This window comes from Astatotilapia calliptera, chromosome 7, assembly GCF_900246225.1.
Source record: "Astatotilapia calliptera chromosome 7, fAstCal1.2, whole genome shotgun sequence".
NCBI classification, from domain to species: Eukaryota; Metazoa; Chordata; class Actinopteri; order Cichliformes; family Cichlidae; genus Astatotilapia; species Astatotilapia calliptera.
The window spans coordinates 25,921,466-25,937,370 of NC_039308.1; the positions used below are offsets into that span (position 1 = coordinate 25,921,466).

The following is a 15,905-nucleotide window of genomic DNA, read 5'->3' on the forward strand; positions in this document are numbered from 1 at the left end:
TCTGAAGTGCAAGATACTAAAATTTGGGCATGTTTATGTAAATACTACCAATCGATTGAGGCTAAGAAACCAATATTTTTTTGCATATCTGTACGGCACGTGGTGTTTTTTTTTAAAGTACAGTGTGATTTAAAATTGAAATATACTGTCTCCCCTCAAGGTTTTAAAACAGTTTCCCTGACGTCCATGGAGCTGCAGATGTTGACCAGCTCTTGTATAAAACTACAAACTGTCCACCACATTCCACTTAGTATTAACAAAGAAGGTAGAGTGACTGTTTTTATTTTGTCCAACATAATTTTGTGTTTTTTACAGACTTCCTTTAAGTTAAAGATATTCATGAGTGCTTATGAGGCAGTTTTATTTACAGCCTTGGTTTGTCTGTGCTTTTATTGGAAACCTTGAGCTTTCCCATAATGTCCCCAGGAATGAAGTAATCATTAATAACTGGGAAAATTGAGGATTGGTTTTAAACCCAGATGTTTAATACAGAGCACGTCTGTTAAACCTCTTCCTTCCTTTTCTCACTCTGTTCCAAAACATGCAGAGATCGGCATGCTTTTCTAGTGCCTCCTAACTTTTTATTACTGTCTGCTCACTGACCATTTTTCCAGAGGATGAATCCTCCGGTCTCTACGGGTTCCTGAATGTAATCATCCACTCTGCCTCCGGCCTCAAACAGAGCTTAAGTGAGTCACTGACCTTCACCCACGCAACCTTTCAGTTCAATTCAATTTTAATTTGTTCATAAGCAGCGGAAACAGTGTTATTTTTGTTTAAACTTTCAATCGTGAGTGTGTAATTGGATCCACGGGCTGAAATTCGTAGACATTTGATTTGATTTATTTTCCTAGGGTAGCATCAAACATTCAGCCCATTCTTTTACTAATGTAATACATTCACAAAGACGACGTGATTTGCCATATAAATGTAAATTGTATTAAATTGTTTCCTCCCTGCCAGATCTCTACTGCACATTGGAGGTGGACTCCTTTGGGTTCTTTTCAAATAAAGCCAAGACGAGAGTGTATCGATACACCAGTGAACCCAAATGGAATGAGGTAAGAGATAAAGCGTGTGCAATTCAACATGCACATACCTTCAAAGCTGGATTTGATGAAGTAGACATGTAGTTGTTTCTGTGACATTATAAAGAGATTGCTCACCCACATGTACCAGCTGGTGCCTGCATTGAATCCTCAGTTGCACAAATCTCTCCATCCTCTCCGTCATATCAGTGCAACTCAGGAACACATACCTGCACACATTTCCGTCTTAGCATAGTTCATGTAGCTGACATCTGGTCTTTTAATCATTTAGGCATCCATCTCCGAGCAGTTAAAAGATGTCTAAACAAATCCAAAGCATCCAGAGCTTCAGCAAGAATATACAAAACACACATATACATACTCCATATATACATGGAAGCAAGCACACGTGCACAAACAAGAATGCATTAATGGCATAGCTGGGTGAAGCAAGAAAAGCTCTGAGACATAATCACAGGATTAGTTCATGTGTGACAGGGTGTGCTCCATAGTGGACCCAATGACTCTTTGAGGATTTTGCCCAGCAAAGTGGAAATAATATTAACTAATGAAGAGCTGCTGGTGATGACTCACATCTGGTCAAAAGCTAAGTGAACCAACGTAGTGTGGGCCTCAAAAAATATGTGCAAAACATATGCAGTACGTTCTCTTACATAATTACAGGAAGTGATGGTCAGCTGCGTTTTGTCGTTGGTCGTATTGAGATGCAATGCCATGGTGATGTCTCTGAAGTTATCATGGCTCTTTTGCATGATCTTTATCTGCAGACATCACTGTATTCAAATATTTCCCGCCCTTTGCTTTTATTTATTCTTTCCTCAATAGCTTTTTTTCTGTCTCTCTTTGTTCGCTGAAGGAGTTTGAAATCGAGCTGGAGGGCTCTCAGACCCTGAGGCTGCTCTGCTACGAAAAGAGCTACAACAAGACCAAGCAGAACAAAGAGGATGGAGACGGTACAGACCGCATCATGGGGAAAGGACAGATCCTGGTATGGCATGACGTCACCCTTTTCTCAGCCGTGACCACCATGACTCATTGCTGATAAGCATTTATGCCACAATAGGTGCCGCATACCATATGATCAGTGAAGCTTGTTAGAGGAATATGTGATGGATAGGTAGAGGCTGGCTAAATGAAGATGGGTTTCAGTGAAGTTGTCTGCACTTGCAGGTGACTGTAATTTAAAAAAAAAAGTAAAAAGCTGTACGTGCTCACTGCTTCCTGCCAGGCTTAGCTGTTTCAAATATTTATCACCACCCTCCACAGAGGAAGTAAATATGAAATCAGTACCATAAAGTATTCTCTCCATAATAATGCCAGACCCATAAAATTGCCATTATGCTGAACCCATCTGACTGACCATAGTTTGATGGCAGATTTAGGTAGTCAGGAATTTAATCACGAAGGCAACCCCACCCCGCCGGATACTGCAAAGTGTCACCTAGAAGATTAACAGAGACAAAGGCAAAGATAAAAAACGTGAAAAGCAGGAGTTGCTTCTTTCATCCATTGCTACCAAAAACAATCCCTTTTTCTACTCCTTCGTCAGCTTCAGTGTGCGTCTGTGTGTGCACGAGTATGATTGGACATTGCTGTAAGCTTTTTTTTGCTCTGTTTACCACAAACACTCACACACACTAACCTTCATGTATATAGCAGCCCATTTGCTCTGGAGTTAAAAAAAACCCCCACAAAATAATAGCTGTAACCTTTTAAATGATTGTTACAAATACACTGGTGCAACATTGCGTACATGTTGTTTCATGCCGTATGCACACACACGCATTACGGAGGACAGCTGTATTTATTCTGAGAATTCTGCATCCATGCTGGTTGGAAAAAGCTATCTACACTAGGATAAGTTTCCAAACTGTGACTTACAGTCACATACTCCACCTAGTGGCTCCTCTAAGCCTCAGACACGATCCTATTTTGACAGATGATGTCATTTTAAAAGGAAAAAACTCACAGAGCTGTTGGAAGGTTACTCAGCAGGATTTTCACAAATCCAAGGCAATGTTGCTGCTGTGTTCAGCAAAAGTCACGGTGGCTTATTGAATCTACATTTTACTCTGCAGCTTTTTTGAGTGTTTGATCAGTCAGGTGCATGCTGAGATTAAAAAAATGACTGTTTAGTTTTCAGACTGGCTGGTATCTAGCATAAGAGGCAAAATAAGAGGCAAAACATGGGTGCTTAAGGATTGACCTGATAGATGGGTAATAAGAGTACATATAACATGGATGTACACTTGAGCAGGTCCTTGGTGTGTATTCTAGCTAGTGCAGTTTTTCCTGCATGTTTGTTCTTTATCTTAGAATCAAAGTAAAAAAATGAAGTTTTCTTTTTCTATGATAATTTCACGTATGCTATAAGGGAAGATCGGTGACTCAATCCATGGCTTCTCCAGTCTGCAAGTTGACGTATTCTTGAGAAAGATACTAAACCCCGATGCATCCGTCTGAGCGTTAGTGTGAATGTTGTGTGAATGTTAGACCAAGTGCTGAGGCTTATAAAAAGCACGAGTGTGATTGTGTGTGTGACTGGGTTTGCTCAATTAGAGTAGAAAAGCACTACATAAGTACCAGTCTATATTTGTTTGCTTGTTTTTCCATAATCTTTCCTAAACTTAAGGGTCACTGTAGTTCAGGAGGTAGAGCAGCTCATCTATTAACCGCAATGTTGATGGTGCCATGCCTGGCTGCCCAAGTATCTTTGGGCAAGGTACTGAACCCCAAGTTGCTCTACGATGTGTCCATTGGAGTGTCATTGTGTATGAATGTTAAAAAAGAACTTGTACCAAAAAATGCTTGTATGAATGGGTGAATGAATCAAGCTGTATAAAGTGTTTTTAGTGCTCAAGGAGAGTAGAAAAAAACCAGAATGTAAAAATCACTCAGCCCACTAAAGTTCTAAAGTTTGGTGTCAGTTTGTCACATCATCAGCCTGAATTCCCCCATTTTTACTGCATCATTAGTACTTTCCCTTTCATTCTACACCATAAACATCCCTCTTGTTTCATACTTTCAATTTTTAAACGTACGCATCCACACCTTGCATTCATGGATTGTGTAAAGTCCTGTCTCCATCTGAATGAGCTGTGACAACTATTGTTTACCCTCGTGTTGCAATGCTGGCTAAATTCCAGCTTTTATCATCGTTCACTTGACCAGATTGTCGAATTACTGGAAAAAAAGCCACTAAAAGTCAGAGACGACAGCATCATGTTTGTGTCTGAAAGCTTTTAGGCCGGCGAGGATGCCAGCTCTTATGGCTTTGCTGTTTTTTAGTGGAATGTAATTCTTTATAGATAAATGGCTCAAACCAAAGAGCACTCCAATCTCTTCAGTTTGATTCGGTTGTGAGAAACTTGATCCAGCTTTGCAGCCAACCAGATGGGGCTTATACTAGGTAAACACACCCAGCATGCGTATACTGTGTATGAGCGTGTTTGTTGCGTTTTGTGAGTTGTGTTTGTTCGCACTCAGCCTTTATTGCCCAGGATGGCATGGCTCTTTGATTTGAGTGTAGTTAGTACCTCTGAATAAATTACATTTGTTTATCGTGCTTCTAAATATATATCGAAGGGTGTAGTGTGTCTGCAAATCACATTTCAAAACATTCTGCTACAGCAGAGTAAGACAGTTGATGCAATTATAACTTTATGCTCTGCTTTTCTGACATAACACAGCAGCACAGTAAGTAGGACAACAGTATTTAAATATAGCCTTGACTTTTTAAGATCATCATAATAAAGCAGATAAACATCAATAATTTATAAAGCTGCAGTGGCTCCAAACAAAATACTGAAGTTATTCTTTCAATTGTAAAAAAGTGATCATTTTTTGATCCGGTTAGATCTAAAAGGTTTAATAATATAGATTGTTTCATGTAAATGCACTGCAAAATTAATATTAGGTAAGTACATGAATATTATCAGCTTATTAAAGTAGTAGTTTCATAGTAAGCTGTCCTTATACCTGACATATTATTAGTTTGTTAATGTTCCATCAATGCATAAGCAGCATTTTACATGAGCAACCTGCTTTGTCTCATGCCCAGTCAGAGGATCACAAAATAAATGTTGCATAGTTTCATTGTAAAAGAAAAAAATCTGAGGAAAATTTCTAAATATAAAAAAATCTACCATTGAGTATTTGTGTCAAATAAAGGTCTTTAAAGAACAGTGTTTCCATTTGAAAGGTGGTGGAGTAGAAGAAGAACGTAACTGAAGTACAGCAAAATTTCTCAAAATTGTACTTTCTACCACTTCTAATAGAAGACTATCATAAGCACTTTTACTGTTCTTTTATTTTGTTTTTTTTCCAGCAAACATGCACAATGGATCCTGAAACATGTCTTTAGTTTGAATGTACTCTCTGAATCTTCACATGACTCAAATTTCCAAATAATATTTTTATCTGGGCCTCGGTGCAGCTCATCCACTGTCTGAAATCGAGCCATTTTAGCTTCTAACCCAAGGGTGGGGAAACTCCAGGCCTCGAGGGCTGGTGTCCTGCAGGATTTAGATGTGTCCTTGATCCAACACACCTGATTTAAATGGCTAAATTTCCTTCTCAACATGTCTTGAAGTTCTCCAGAGGCCTGGTAATGAACTAATCATTTGATTCAGGTCTGTTGACCCAGGGTGAGATCTAAAACCTGCAGGACACCGGCCCTCGAGGCCTGGAGTTTCCCACCCCGTTCTAACCCTTTAAGACAACCTTTGAGTGGTTGGCTGCCATTCACAAACAGAAGATTTGTAAAGCTGGTGGGTGGGGCCTCTGTCCACTCTCACTGAGATCATACAGATCCAGAAGACTGAAGCCTGAGCTTTTAATTTTTGACTTGCGGTGATTACTTGCATTTATGTTGCTTCATTATTTGAAACTTTCTCAATGTTCAGTATGAGTATCCTTCAGTGTGAGCATTTATGTTTTTTTCTTTATCATGTTTCCTCAACTCAGCTTGATCCTCAGACTCTCCAAGGCAAAGACTGGCAGAGAACAGTTATTCCCATGAATGGGGTGAGTGGATCACACAAAATAAAGATATCAAAACTTAAACAAGATTTTCCTCCTGTATTACACTCACTAGCAGCTCTAATGTAGCTTTACATTTAGATCATAGTAGTATGCATTAATGAGAAATGGGAAGCAGGTCGATTCAGATTGTGTAATGGTTTGATTTGTTTTTTAACTTTGAGTTCTGTTTCTCATCAGATTGAGATTAAACTGTCCATGAAGTTCACCAGCAGAGAGTTTAGCCTGAAGAGGATGCCCTCGGAGAAACCCATGGGTGTGTTTGGAGTTAAGATCTCCACAGTGACCAAGTGAGTAAATAAATGAAGAGTGACTATTTGCCCACCAGCACTGTGAAATGTCCAGGTCATTACTATTTGTGTTCTCCTCTGACATTTTAGGGCTAGGACAGTTGCTCACAGTAATTTTTCTGTAATCAGAATAATCACATCTGTATTATTCCCTGTGTCAGGTTACCCAGTCTTATCCCAAACTGTGGTAGACTGTCATGTTTTAGAGAATAGGCCAGTGAATGGCTGAAGTCAGTTGGCGTAGCATACTGTATATACAGTTGTAACAAATGTTATTTCAGACCCTCCTTTTTGATTCCTTTTTTGTTTTCATCCAGACGAGAGCGCTCCAAGGTGCCCTACATTGTCCGGCAGTGCCTAGAGGAGATTGAAAGGAGGGGCATGGAGGAGGTGGGCATCTACAGAGTGTCAGGAGTGGCCACCGACATTCAGGCCTTGAAGACTGCCTTTGACACCAGTAAGTATCTCTGCCATCCGTATACCTGATGACTTCTTTTGTTTTGGGGGTTTTATTTTTGCATATTTGTCAATCTTACATGTTTCATTTTTAAATGATCATTTATTAAGGGACAAAAGCCATCCGAACCAACTTGGCCCTATATAAAGACATCATGAAGAAGACATCAAGAGGTTAATGATTTGAAATCATTAACCAGACTGACAGGGGAATCAATTTATGTATTAACGAATAATTGGGTATCCTACTTTGCACTTTTAATTCGACGCTAACAGTTAGGAGGCACGGCAGTTTGTTCTGAGGTGTTTCCTAGCGTTATGATTGGCAAACATCCAGTTTCAGGCTGCTCTCGTCTCTCCTGCAGATAACAAAGATGTGTCAGTGATGATGAGTGAGATGGATGTCAATGCCATCGCTGGGACCTTGAAGCTGTACTTCAGAGAGCTGCCGGAACCGCTCTTTACCGATGAGCTCTATCCCAATTTTGCAGGCGGCATCAGTAAGATACTGACTTTGAGGTTTTCCCACACATAAGCAGTTTGAACTGCTTTATTTACAAGAAATGTATAAGCAGCTGTATCTTTCCCTTCCCTCCTCTGCAGCCCTGTCTGATAGTGTTGCCAAAGAGAGCTGCATGCTGAACTTGCTGCTGTCACTGCCCGAACCCAACCTGGTCACATTCCTTTTCCTTTTGGATCACTTAAAGAGGTATAAACAACTAAACACAAAAATAAATGCACAGAAAGTAGACATGACCGCACACCAATGTGCACAGAAAGAAAGACAAACCAAATTCAAGAACGTAAATTTTTATAGTTGATGCATTAGGTGGTGATCACTCACGAGTGTGTTTTCAGATGGATTTTCTTTACATTTGTCTCCAAAACATCTAAATGTTAATATTGTTTTAAACTTGAGACAGTTTATTGTGTTATGTGAACATCATTATGGTGCAGTGTTCACCTCAGTGATTTTCTGTATTGATGTAGCTTTTATACTGTTAGGTATAAATCACTTGCAACTGCAAACAGCCTGACTGTGCACTGAATAGAACTGGAGATTTATTACTTTTACTTTTAATGTCTTTATAGAGTCAAAGCTTTTTCAGTATTGGTTGACAATGTTATTGTTTTGTTATCATAAATCGTTTAGCCCCAAAAATTGGCCGTTACTACGATATCCAAGAGAATGTTTTCGGATAGTTTCATGCCTGTTTGCATATTTAGAACCACAACATGTTCTTGTAATTAAGGTAAAACAGAGACATCCTCACACTGCAGAGGCCATATTTAGCAGACGTCGCTCCACAGCCAACTTAAATGATAAACAGAATATCAGGATTGTTGGGCAGACTCATAATCTTTTTATCGGTATTAATTATTGGGTCTCTCTTGTAAATGAGACATTAAGTCTCAGTGGGACTACCTGTATAAATAAAGGTTAAGGAAATAAAATATGTAAAAAATGACAAGGAATGTCAGAGGTGGAGGAGCTTGTGATTATTATTTGGATGGAGTGTCTGTGGACAGTTATCCCGTTTTATCCTATAAACTCTTCTGCCGCACTTACTGTAGCATCTCCAACTTGCTCATATTTGCGCTCAGAGCAGTCCATCTCCATCCCTGCACATTAACATCGCTCTTGTTCTGCATCTTTATTACTAATCTACTCAACTCTTCCTCTCCTCCTCTACTCAACAACAAAATAAACTATCACAGCTATGCAGATGACACACAAATATATATCACAATGTCACCAGGAGACCGAGGCCCTGTACAGGCTCTTGGTAAATGCATTGAGGAAATCAATGACTGGTTGTGCCACAATTTTCTCCAGCTAAACAAAAACAAAACTGAGGTAATAGTCTTTGGCGCCAAAGAAAAACGATTACAGGTCACCAGAGAACTTCAATCTATACATCTAAAAACCACAAACCAGGCGAGAAATTTGGGTGTAGTGATGGATGCAGACCTAAACTTAGAAAAACACATTAAGACAATAACAAAGTCAGCTTACTATCACCTCAAGAATATATCAAGGATAAAAGATCTGATGTCTCAACAGGACCTGGAAAAACTAGTCCATGCATTCATCTTTAGTAGGCTTGATTACTGTAACAGCATCTTTACAGGTCTACCTAAAAAATCAGTCAGACAACTACAGCTCATTCAGAACTCTGCTGCTCGAGTCCTCACTAAGACCAAAAAAGTGGACCACATCAGTCCAGCTCTGAGGTCCTTACACTGGCTGCCTGTCCGTCAGAGGATAGACTTTAAAGTTCTGATGCTGGCCTATAAAGCTCTGAATGGTTTAGGACCAAAATACATCAATGACCTCCTGACCCAGTATGAACCATCCAGATCCCTCAGGTCATCTGGATCCGGTCTTTTATCAGTTCCCAGAGTCAGAACCAGACACGGAGAAGCTGCATTCAGCTTTTATGCTCCTTATATCTGGAACAAACTCCCAGAAAGCCTCAGATCAGCTGAAACACTCAGTTTATTTAAATCCAGGTTGAAGACTCACCTGTTCTCAGCTGCATTTGAATAAAGCACCAAATCCACACTTTAAGCTTAAATTTCAAAACTTACATTTAACTACTGATTTTATCTACTGCTCTGATTTTATCTGTTTTGATTTTATATACTGTTGTTTGTTTGTTTGTTAATTAGTTAGTTAGTTTATTTGCTTGTTTTAATCAATTTTAAATCATGCTTTTTATTTGTTCTTGTTTCTAATGTCTCTGTAAAGCACTTTGAATCACCTTGTTGTTGAATTGTGCTATACAAATAAACTTGCCTTGCCTTGCCTTGCCTCAGGGTGGCAGAGAAGGAGAGTATCAACAAGATGTCTCTTCATAATTTGGCAACGGTGTTCGGGCCGACCTTACTAAGGCCCGCTGAGAAGGACAGCAAGATCCCCGCTAACCCAACACAGCCCATCAGCATGGGGGACAGCTGGTCCCTGGAAGTGATGGCACAGGTAAGCCACACAGTTTATCTTCAATCTCTGCCCTCTGCCATTTTGTGTTTGTATTTTCTGTAAAGGTGCTTGGCTCATTACGATACTTATATTTTTAATTTGCTCATTTTTTAAACTTTCTCAATACAGGTCCAGGTGTTGCTGTATTTCCTCCAGCTGGAGACGATTCCCACCCCAGACAGTAAACGACAGAGCATCCTGTTCTCCACTGAAGTATAGAGCTAACGCTGACTCTGACCACCGCTGCGTGAACAAAGAGACGGACACTGGCTCAGAGCGAGCCTCCTGTCGTGTGTTTTTTATTTGACTGACTGCACTCCGCTCAGCTTTTGCAGCTGGGAAGGATTTGTCTCCGGTGATGCCTGTTGTGCTTGAACACAAGAGGGCGCCACTGGGCCTCTTAAGTACAGAGTATGTGAGGTCTTTGCCATTCCTATCTGTCATTACCTGATAATTAGTATGATTCCATGTACCTCCAGTGTAATGCATCCACCACCTGGTTTTTGTTGGTCTCAGTGGTGAACCTTTGCAGCTTTTACACAGTTGTGGTTCATAATTCGAGAAGTTCGAATGAACAAAATCGCACAGAACGAGTCAGGATTGTTGATTTTTCTGGAATTGGTGCGCCAACAAATCAGAATCTCCACGAACTTTTGGGCATTGTTCTCTGTACGTCTTTATTTTAACCAATCGCAGGAAAAAATGTTGCAAAATGTGTTTCTCCATCTCAAACGTTGCTTCATGTCCAGTTGAGGAAAATCCTAAGTATGTTTTACATAATCTCAGCGCATTCTTTCAAACAAGTGCAGACATTTGATGGAACTGAAAGTCAGCGTGTGGCTGTCGCCGTCGTGCTGGCTTTTTCTTTTTTTCTGTATCACAGGAAGCCAACACCTGTATGTTAAAGTGTTTACAACGTAAACAAACCCGGTTGGAGTGAAACGCTACGGCTTGGTGAAGTGAACCCAGTGATTTGTAATACACTGCAGTCTGACTGCCTGCCGTTTGTCCGACCACAAAAGCAAGTTTCCTCTATTTGTGTTGTGTCTCAAAGTAACCTTCAGCTTAAATGCACAGGAAGCAATATATTTTCTAACATAGGAGTTGTCTGTGTTCATATCTTTGCTGACGAAATGTCCTTCGCATTGTAACATAGGACGTCTTGCCAAATCAATATGTTTTTTTGGGGGGTTTTTGTTAGGAAAAAGTAAGCGGTTGTATTTACAGATAAAGTACATGTACATAATCTTAAAGTTGTATTTTTCTTTTTGGTTAACAGTATAATCATTGTTGCTGTTACTGTAATTTATTTTGGGGTCGTCGGGGAGAAATTGGTTTGTTTGTTTTTTTCTATGTGAACTTAGGTTTCTGTTTAAGAAAGTAGTAGGTTTTAGCCTTGACTTCAAGTCTTGCAGTAATTAAGCAAGATTTAGCCTTGTTCTAATAGAAACTGCTCAGCTGTTCTATCAGTTCTTCATTTCGATATTGTTATTATTATTAATATTATGAAGGTAACACACACTTTGTAGTTCATACTGTATGTTGCTGTGGAAAAGACTGAAGTTCTATGACTGCAAGCTGGTCCTTATCAGCACAACTCCCATCCAGAGATTGCCTGTCTAGTGTAGACATTATGCAATGTCATGATACATCTCATACACACATGGCGTTGTCTCCTTTTGTAACCATTTAATCTGTAGCTGCAGAAGTGCACTAATGCAATGTTAGAACTACTGTATTACCATTGAAGTGACCTGAGCACTCTGCGTTTATGTCCAGCGAACAGCGCATCTTTTGTCTTAAATGAAGGAATATTAATTTACTTGCGCACACATGGCAAAATGTCCTCCTAATTATTTGTCCACAACTCACTGGCCAAGTTAGAGACAAGCTCTTAAAATGTTGTTTTTTTTTTTTTTTTTTTTTTTGCAGTATGATTGATTTAACATGCAGGCATGTTTTGTTCATTTTATTTCTGTGCGCTCCTGCTATTGCTGTGTTGTATCCATGATGTGGGATGTAGTTCATGGGGATCTTTATCCTTTCTTTGTTCTTTTTTTTTCCTAAAGATTTTTATATCACTACTGCTTATACTGCTTACTTTTTATAGCCAATTCAAGGCTAGTTATCATGACTGGCTGTAAAACCAATGAATGAGTTAAATGGATCTGATAAGGGTTCACGTGTGCTTGTGGCCACGATGAAGATGGAGTGGAAAAGCGCACATGAGTAAATTATGATGGAAAACACAGTTCTTGCATTCGGATACAGGTGAACCCTCTAAACGTCGCATTTGCTCTTGCTTTGCCCTTGCAGCATCTCAAAGATATTTTTCTTGCCTGTACTCGTGTAGGTTGTGAGAGGCCGAATGCACCACCACCAGTCATTTATTCATTATTACACTTGTTACCTTTATAGCAAGTCCTAATTGCCTGCTCTACTCTACCCTATCGTGCCTCGACACTTACGCTTTTGTTTAGCGCCCGTGGGCCTCTGAATGTCAGTGATAGTGCTGACTGTGAAAACATTCGTTCTCCCGTTGCCTTTGCTGAGGACAGCCACACATCGTTCATCTCACTGACGACTAAGACAGGACCTTAAACTTAAGTGTGGTCTTAGCTCATACTCTCAGCTCCATGCCTATCCTACCTGCCACCTTCATTTGACTGTGATGCACATAATGTTAAAAGAGAAACTGTGTTAACATCTGTCTTTTTAGGGCAATGGATCAAAACATTTTCCCCAAGTCCATCTTTGTTATTTTCTTAAGTTTTATATCCTCTATTTTTATTTATTTATGCTTTTGCACAGCCTGGATCTATTTATTTAAGATGTTGCCATCTAAAGCTAAATTAATGTTCAAAAACTGTCTTTATCTGGTGTGCTTTCTTTGGGAAAATCTTACGTCTTAGAATTACAACTGTTTGTCTCTATTTGGCCCCGACTATGTAGAACTGCAGTGATTTTTCAACTCTCAGTTCCTGCATTGTCAGTTCATATTTAGTTATTTGTGTTGAACAACAGACTGGCCACTGTGATTGTCTAGCTAATAGGAAGTGCAGGTTCTTCTTAATTTAAAAGGTAGATTCTGTGAGTTCCTGGAACTCAGACTCCTCCTGCTTTTTCCATAGAGTTGTATAATGTGTATAATACTAGAGTATGCATAATCTGGTTTCTCTTTTATTTAATGTGGCGTCCGCTGATCGTTGGGGATTGAGACGGTACATCTCTAGTCTCTTTCAAAATCCAAACTATCAGTACAGTATGTGGTAGAGGAGAAAAGAGTCTTATATTAGTCTAAATCTGCATTGTTTTGGTCTGTTGATTGTCACCGTAACTGCATGTACCCTCCATAATACAGTTCCCTCCACAACCTCAGTCCCAACCGAGAAAAAAAAAAAGGTTTAGTTTTTCTGTGGAGTACTCTGATCATATATTCTTCTATATGAAAGTTCCAAATCTCTTGCATTTACTGTACACGACACTGCTATTGCCACTTCTTCAACAACATGCTGCCATTAAATTAGGCTTTTCCAACCTTCAAAAAGTATTCTTTTGCGTTACTGAGCATATAACGATGTAAAGGTGAGGATGAGACTTGGTGACCAACAACACTTTTTTTATTCCTCAACTTTTAACTCTTGTTCCTGTTAAATATTCAATGTTCTGCTTGTAGAACTGTAAAAAGGAATAATGAAAAAAAGGAATACTGTATTCTGAGGGCAAACATGTTTGGAAGGCATTTGCGGCCTATGTTTGTACACAAAATGCTAAATAAAATCTCCTGTATCTAAACAAAATCACCCCCCTTTTTTTTGTGAAGTCTGTGGTATTATCCAGAAAACCTAGAGAGGCTAAACAGTGTTTAAAACATTAACTACATATGCATCGTAATGTTGCTGGGCATCATGTTTATCATTTGAGATAGTTTGTAAAAAAAAAAAAAAAGGAAAGAAAAAAATGAATCTTTGGATGTTCAACATTTATAAAACTCAGTGTACAAAAACGCTAATGAAACATTTAGAAATTCCACAAAAATAACACGATAAACATTTTTCTAAATCATTTAAAACATTTATTTAATTTAAACGAGACGTTTGTATCTAATAAATCTGAAATGGATTGTTTTTTGGAGAAATACTCTCAGATTTTATTTTGATTCTAGAAACCCCAAAGTGTTGGGACACGGCGTTACCACAGTGTTGATTCATGTCACGTTTTGGCAACTCTGCACATTTTTGGGCAACTGAGGAAATCAATAAAAACGTCATTCCATTCTTGCGTAACATAAAAGTTTCAGCTGTTTTTGTATTTTTTTTTCTCAGAATGCATCAAATCTTTTCAATGGCTGACAGATTAGCACCTGGACTCTTTCTCTTCAGAGTCACTTTTTAAGAGCGCGCTGATAACAAGCCGGTTGGTCCCTCTCCTCCTGGGATCGTGGGATGATGGCTCTGACAGTTTTCCTGTTCTCCTCAGTTCATCTTAAATGAGCTCGGCCTACAGAAGCTGGTAGCTGAATCTTGTGTATAAATATTTTTTCCTTACATGGTGATGTGTTAACCATAGACTGTAGATAAAAAATGGACATGGCCACCATAACATCATCCACTGTTGTTAAACATTAGCAGTTTTAGTGACGCCATTTGTTTTTTTTAGGAACCATAAATAAAGTTTAGGAAGCTTTGTTTATACACAAAACTATTTTCTGGTTAATACTAAGTAAGCTATTTTTTGCTGCTCCTATATTTACAAGGGACCACCACAGCAGGTATCAGCACATTCGATATTGCAGACTTTTACACCGGATACCCTTCCTTATACAACCTCCAAATGTTTGTTTCCACCTGGGACAGAATCTTTGGCTAGCTAAGTGAATGTGTACACCACATGGAGCCAGTTACTAAATACTTGAATTTCACTATACAGAAACTAAAAAAGCTCAAGCTTCTTAAGACACAGCAAGCTGTAATATTAAATCAGATCACTCCATTATGTGCTCCTAAAAGCACTGTAGTGTAAAGGTTTCAGTCAGTGAGTCGAATTAGAGGACATGAGCACTAACAGACAGGTATTGGTTACAGTTCCCTTTGTTACCACATCTGACAATCAAAGCAGTCACTTCCCTAAGTTTAACCCTTATCAGTATCTCAAAGGTTACGTTATTAAGGGAAAACTATACCTATAAGATTGTATAGTTAACTTTTGTATTTTTAACATGACTCTGTGGGAAATGACTCGCTTTTGAAACCAGCCTCAAGTGATCATTAGAGGGACAGTTTTTGGCATCTTTGAGATTCCTGCATAGTTTAACTTGGATGCACCAACAAACTTTGTTTGTTGTTGTTTTATTTAAAGTTTTTCTGAACCCATACAGTGATTTCCATCTTTCTTCCTTTTTTAGTAGTGATGCCCGAACATCCAAAAGATTAACACCATGCAGTACGGATTTGAGCTTTTCCCATGTGTTTTTTTTTTATGTGCACCATATTTGATAAAGTCCTGAATAGCCTGTAAGAGCAGCTTTTTATTTTACTTCAAATGTAAAGTTAATGCATAATTTATTAGAAGCAGGAACCAGAACTAATATCTGACTCCCAAACCACTGATATAATAAACTCGTCACATGACTCAAAGGATGCCATAAAAACTGACATTTTGCATACAGCATTCTTTGGTTCTTTACATACCGCAGTTTGGTGTATGACAAATCATCACTCAGCACAGTATAGAGGAACTCCACCGCGCATAATCATTCAGGATATGCACAGTTTATAGTACTATTTGACGTGTAATGTACAAACACACTAATTCAGACTAAATAAATAAATTGGCGAGCTCAGAGGACACGTTATGGCTGTTTATTTATTGATATGGAAGTAGTAGTCGGTGTGTTATTTATTTTAATTGAGTTCTGCTCTTTAAATATCACTTTCTTTCTTCTATGATCGGTTATTTCCATTCCTCTAGGCCACTCACCCACACACAGTCGTGTTTCTAACATCAACAACACTGCGCCGACCTGAATTTATTTCCAAGCCTTTCCAACTCCAAACCTTACCTAAATATATCATTTTCTTGACTTTA

At 38.9% G+C, this 15,905-nt stretch overlaps 1 protein-coding gene across 1 annotated transcript in view; it reads left to right on the plus strand.

Moving 5' to 3' along the window:
* LOC113025869 (breakpoint cluster region protein-like) overlaps positions 1 to 13,618 on the plus strand; it is an 84,733-nt gene extending 71,115 nt beyond the window's left edge. The window contains exons 13-23 of the mRNA XM_026174075.1: positions 161 to 265; positions 615 to 689; positions 964 to 1,061; positions 1,906 to 2,037; positions 6,015 to 6,074; positions 6,270 to 6,379; positions 6,697 to 6,836; positions 7,201 to 7,335; positions 7,439 to 7,544; positions 9,656 to 9,818; positions 9,948 to 13,618. Of these exons, the coding sequence (XP_026029860.1) occupies positions 161 to 265; positions 615 to 689; positions 964 to 1,061; positions 1,906 to 2,037; positions 6,015 to 6,074; positions 6,270 to 6,379; positions 6,697 to 6,836; positions 7,201 to 7,335; positions 7,439 to 7,544; positions 9,656 to 9,818; positions 9,948 to 10,037 (1,214 nt within the window). The 3' untranslated portion in view covers positions 10,038 to 13,618. The remainder of the gene's footprint in view (positions 1 to 160; positions 266 to 614; positions 690 to 963; positions 1,062 to 1,905; positions 2,038 to 6,014; positions 6,075 to 6,269; positions 6,380 to 6,696; positions 6,837 to 7,200; positions 7,336 to 7,438; positions 7,545 to 9,655; positions 9,819 to 9,947) is intronic.
* The last annotated feature ends 2,287 nt before the right edge of the window (positions 13,619 to 15,905 follow it).